The sequence below is a fragment of the Bison bison genome, unplaced genomic scaffold (genome assembly GCF_000754665.1).
Source record: "Bison bison bison isolate TAMUID 2011002044 unplaced genomic scaffold, Bison_UMD1.0 scf7180017864248, whole genome shotgun sequence".
Classification (NCBI taxonomy): Eukaryota; Metazoa; Chordata; class Mammalia; order Artiodactyla; family Bovidae; genus Bison; species Bison bison.
In genome coordinates this window covers 2,081,277-2,086,682 of record NW_011494820.1, presented here as the reverse complement: position 1 = coordinate 2,086,682, position 5,406 = coordinate 2,081,277, and the positions used below count along the sequence as shown (strand labels likewise).

Below are 5,406 nucleotides of genomic sequence, written 5' to 3'. Positions count from 1 at the left end.
GAGCGGGGTGGGAGGCTTTTATTTCACTGTGTGTGGGTGGAGGGGGCCTGGAGAGAGGGCAGCAGGCAGGGCAGGAGGGGCTGGAGGGTGGAAAGGGGCTGGGCAGGGGGAGGGCTGCCCCCAGGCCTGTTGGGAAGAGGATACTGGGACTGATCCCTGCTGGGACCTCACCCCGGGGGTGGGGTGGGAATCGGGTCTGGAGCAATGAGGGCCCCCTTGCTCCGGGCTGGATGTGAGGTCAGGGCCCTGCCTTGCTTTCCTCCAATAGGGCTCAGTCCCTCCTGCTCGCGGGGCCATGTGACCCCCAAACCTCACTGCCCCCGCCCCAGAGGAGGGGGCTAGGCCAGTTAGGGCAGTGGACAGGGAGCCTGGGGGTGTTAGGGAGCACAGGGTGGGGGTCCACGGTGAGTGGAGGGGATGGTGGCCACCTGGGCGGTCAGTTCCTGGCAGCAATGACCACAGAGAGAGCCACGCCCCCCAAGGCGACAGCAGTTGCCCCAAACAGCCACTTCCATGGGATGGACTGTGGATAAAGGAGAGGGAGAAGAAGGCTAGACAGTGGTCAAGACAGATGGCTTGCACCTCAGCTAAAAACTACGGTCCCAACGGGCCTCCCAGGAAACCACTGCCTGAAAATGCCTTGCCTGCCTCTTGGAAAACTCTTACACCTGCATCAAAACTCAAGCCAAGTCTCCCCTCCTCTGGTACACCTCCCCTTCCCCTCTGAAGGGAGCCAGCACTCCTCTGCCCGAGCCCTCCTGATTGTGTTGTATCTTCTGCTCTGGCTCTGATCACACAGTGCTGGGGATTCTCTGTGTCCATGTCCCAAGCATGATCCAGCATGACCCAGTTCAGGAAGACACTGATGTTGCAAAATGAAGAAACTCCCTCTGCATGGTGTACCCTGCACACAGCCCTCCTCTGGGAGCTTCCCTGTGCCTGCCCGCCCCTGCTCACCCAGGCACCCTTGCCAGGACACTTGGCAGGCAGCCGGCTGGGGTTGCCCAGCATCTTCCGGTACAGGGCGGTCTCCGTGCTCCTCTGGGCCGCATGCTTCTTCACCAGCTTCGAGAGCTCTGCGTGGATCGTCTGTGAGAGAGGGGTGTTTGTGAGAGCAGGGGCAACCACTGCTGCTAGCAGCCTGCCTCCCTGGGGTCCGGGGCTCGTTGAGGCTGGAACCACTGGGACGTGGGAGCTGTCTACTACTCTCCAAGCATTAGCAAAGTGGGGGGTGCTGTCTGCATCCTCCGAGGAAGCCAGAAGATGAGGTGCAGCAAGGGTGGCCAAAAGAAGGTTTCCGAGAAGAAATATTCTGAGAAAGAAGCTGAAAACACTGACACTGGCCAGGCTGGCAGTGCCCTTGACCTCTGGAACCCCTGCTGAGGGTGAGAGCCCAGACTGGCTCTGCAGAGATCAAAAAGGGTCTCAGCAGGGAGGCTGGGGCCCTTCAGTCACGTACCCCCTGCTACTGCCCAGATAGAAACTCTATAGGGGAGAGCCACAGCAAGAAAGATAACGGGCAGACCACAAGAGGAACTTACCGACAGGTCAGCATGGCAAGTCTCAGGGTGCCCCCATTCTGCTCACCTTGTTGGAAGGTTCCAGCTTCAGGGCTGCTCTCAAGATGGGGATGGCCTCACTATACTCGCCTTGCTGGGCCAGCACCTGTGGGAGCAAGTGGGGAGTGGGCCACCTTCTCCTTCAAGAGACCCAGCCCTGCCAGGCTCTCGGTCATCTGACTAGTTCCAAATCTATCTCCAGCAACTGCCCCAGGGCTCCAGTCACCCCTACACTGCTCCCCGGAGCCCTCAACTACCTGAGCGGCCCGCCAGGCTCGGTGCCCCTTCCCATGAATGTTGGTTTCACCGTGGGCAAGCGCCCAGGCACTGCTCTCTCCTCCCTCACCACCTTGGCTGACTCGAGAAGCCAACTGGATGCTGCCAAAGCTTTGGCCACATTGAATGGTTCAGAGCCAGGCGTGTGACTCAAGCCAGCCAATGAGATCCAGCCAGAACTATGCTGGGAGCACTGGGAGGCCAGTTGCTTAGTGGAAAGGATGGACACCTGGCACTTTTGGCAGAGCAGGAGGGAGCATCTGGAGAGAGGGGTGTGCCTGAGAAATGAACCCAGCAGGCAGACACAGGTATCTCCACAACACTGCTAACACCTGGATCCAGCCGTGACTGAAGCCAGCTAGGCCTGAAACTTGGCAGTTCCACAAGCCATCGATGCCTTCTGCTTGAATCTGAGTGGGTTTCCATCACCTTCGACCAGCAGACCCAAACAGGTGTGAGGCTACAAGAACAAACAGTCTCATTTCCCACAAGAGGATTCTTTTAAACCCTGAAAAACAGGGACAGAATCTTTTCTCTCCTCACGTTTCTATACCCAGAAAGTACTTTAAAAACGCTGGCTGGCCTGCTCAGTAAAAGTGAAGTCGCTCAGTCGTGTCCAACTCTTTGCAACCCCATGGACTGTAGCCTACTAGGCTCCTCTGTCCGCGGGATTTTCGAGGCAAGAGTACTAGAGTGGGTTGCCCTTTCCTTCTCCAGGTCTCTGACAAACACACTAAGTGACCCAGAATTTGCTTATGCCTAGTTTCCTCAGTTTACTGCTAAGAAATACTGAAGGCACCCCCTCTCCCAGCAGAAGATGAACAGAGATAGAGACAAAAGCAATCAGGTCAGGTCCACTCAGGCCAAGCTCCCCGCCATGCTCCACCTGCACTTACTCAGCACCTACTGTGTGCCTGGCTCTATTTGCAGCACTAGAGATGTAGCAGTGAATGAGACATACAAAGGGCTTCCCAGATGGCCCAATGGTAAAGAATCCCCCTGCAATGCAGGAGCCACAGGAGACGCAGGTTCAATTCCTAGGTCAGGAAGATCCCCTGAAGGACAGCACGGCAACCCACTCCAGTATTCTTTTGCCTGGAGAATCCCAAGGACAGGGGAGCCTGGTGGGCTATAGTCCATAGGGTCACAAAGAGTCGAACACGACTGAAGCGACTTAGCACGCACGCATACGACATATAAAATCCCCACCTTCTGGGAAGGGAAATGGACAAGAGGTATGACACCTCCCATGCTGACAGTGACACGGGAAACAGGAAGACAGGGCAGAGGGGTTGTAGGGAGGCCTTCCTGAGGAGGTGACATCACAGCAAAGGCTTTAAGGAGATGAGGGAAGGACTCATGGGAGTAAATAGGGTATGGACAGCCCATGCAAAGGCACTGGGGCAGCAGCAGACCTAGCCCAGTAACAACCAAGAGTAGACTGGAAGGTGACGGCAGGGCGAAAGACCAGATGGCTTACAGCCTTGAAGTCCGTGAGAAGAACACAGCTTTTACTGAGGGAAATGGCAGTCACAAAGAGTTATATGCGAGGAACAATTACGGATGGGCCAGGTGGCAGTGCCGGGGAACAGAGGGAACCTAAGACCCAGGGCTCGGCTCAAACATGGCCTCAGTCAAGGAACTGCTGTGCCCCAAGCCACATCCGTGCACCTATCTGAACCTCAGTTTTCCCATCTGTACCCTGGGGAACTTGGTTGGCTGATGCTTACGCCCTTCTCAAGTCTGGGGTGGGAGACCAGCCTCACTGCCCTGGGATCGGGAGCCAGCCTGCCCGCTGGGAGCCTGCGAACTGCAGCTCACCTTGCCCTTGCGGAAGAGAGCCTTGATGTTGTCAGGCTGGTGCTCCAGCACGAGGCTGCAGGAGCGCAGCGCTGCGCGGTAGTGATCCAGCTTCAGCTGCGAGGCCGCCAGGTTGTTCAGACACTTCACCTTCAGCTGCAGGAGCTGCTCCTCCTCCTCGAATGTCATGTCCACTGAGGGGGACAGCACGCAGCCACAGCTGCTGTGATCATGCCTCCAGCCCTCCCCCCAGCCATCCAGCTGCAGAGGGACTAAGCGACCCAGGCCAGGCCCACTCCTCCGCACCTGGTGGTGGAGGAGACTTAGGGGAAGGGTCTCTGAGTGTCCCAGTGACAGGAGGCAGGGATTTCGAAGCTCCCAATGCCGTGGGATCTCTACCACCTACTCCTTGAGGGGACTCAGGCCTCTCTGGCCTCAGCTTTCCCACCCTAACACAGGCCAAGACCAGCACCATCCTCAGGGCACTCCTGAGGAGTCTACAAAATGGAGCCTAAGTGAACAAGGGCCTGATCACGGGACACGTGGATTGACAATGTCTGCAGTCAACCACATTTTAAACATCTGTCTGCACTCCATAACATTCCACTGACCTGGGATATAAGTCTAGAGATACCTAAGGAGGCTTAGTCACCCAGGTGGCTCAGTGGTTAAGAATCTGCCTGCCAAGCAGGAGATGCAGGTTCGATTCTTGGCTCGGGAAGATCCCCTGGAGAAGGAAATGGCAACCCATTCCAATATTCTTGCCTAGGAAATTCCATGGACAGAGGAGACTGGTGGGCCACAGTCTATGGGGTCGCAAAAGAGTTGGCCACAACTGAGGGACTAAACCTCCACCACCAGTGATATCTATAGGCTAGGCATAGTTGAACATCTACCCAGATTCTAGAATTTTCTAGAACATTTTGAATCTGGGGCCCTCTGTGGCTTGACGTTTCTAGCACTAGTGGGGATGGCTCTGCAGGGAGGTGCTGGGATTTGACCTGGTGGTCACCTTTGGCACTGGAAGTGATGGCCTTGATGGCGAGGTCGTAGGAGTTGGCAGCCAGCACGAAGTCGGCCCGCTGATAGTGAGCATTGCCACACTCCCGCTTCCGGTTGGCCAGGGCCACACGCTCCTGCCCCGTGAGCATCTCCAGGTCAGGCCCATCCACAGCAGTCTTCAGAGTCACCTCCAAGCACAGGGCCGCATGTGGGGGGATGTATGGGCTCCTGCTGGGGGATGGGGTGGGGACAGCACTCAGACCCAGCGGCCGCCGTGACTGAACCCCCAGGCACACTGGGTTGGCTCAGGAGCGGGCGGGAAAGGGCTGTCACCCCATCCTCAGTAAAACACAAGCAAAGTTAACTATTGCTCCCCTTGAGCTCCGTGACCTGGGGCAGGAGTTCCCCTCCCTGAGCCTCAGACTCCTTTTCTATAAAGTGTGCAGGCAGATGGGATGAGATGGGGGAACAACCTGTCCCACCCACTCCTGTATCCCCACAGGGACCCCTGTAAGCAGCAGGTTCTCACCTGCCCTGGGGGCCATAGCAGTACTTGGAGTCAGCAGTGACCATAGCCGTCTCCCCCACGTCCATGAGCGGGACACTGAGATCCAGGGCCTGGGAGGGTGGGGGGAGCAGAACTAGTGGAGTGGGTCAAAGTGCAGCACAGCAGTGCCTGCACACCCCACCACGACCAGCGCATCCCCCAGCTCACCCCCACCCCGCCTCTCTTCTCACCTGGATGACGTCGCAGTCGCCCAGGGTGAAC

General features: G+C 57.3%; 1 protein-coding gene across 1 annotated transcript in view; it reads right to left on the bottom strand.

The window, feature by feature from the left end:
• FKBP8 (FK506 binding protein 8, 38kDa) overlaps nt 1-5,406 on the bottom strand; it is a 10,095-nt gene continuing 4,689 nt past the window's right edge. The window contains exons 3-9 of the mRNA XM_010847307.1: nt 5,376-5,405; nt 5,167-5,255; nt 4,648-4,868; nt 3,657-3,829; nt 1,588-1,665; nt 958-1,089; nt 1-523 (exon numbers count right to left, since the gene is read on the bottom strand). Coding sequence (XP_010845609.1) covers nt 437-523; nt 958-1,089; nt 1,588-1,665; nt 3,657-3,829; nt 4,648-4,868; nt 5,167-5,255; nt 5,376-5,405 — 810 coding nt within the window. The 3' untranslated portion in view covers nt 1-436. The remainder of the gene's footprint in view (nt 524-957; nt 1,090-1,587; nt 1,666-3,656; nt 3,830-4,647; nt 4,869-5,166; nt 5,256-5,375; nt 5,406) is intronic.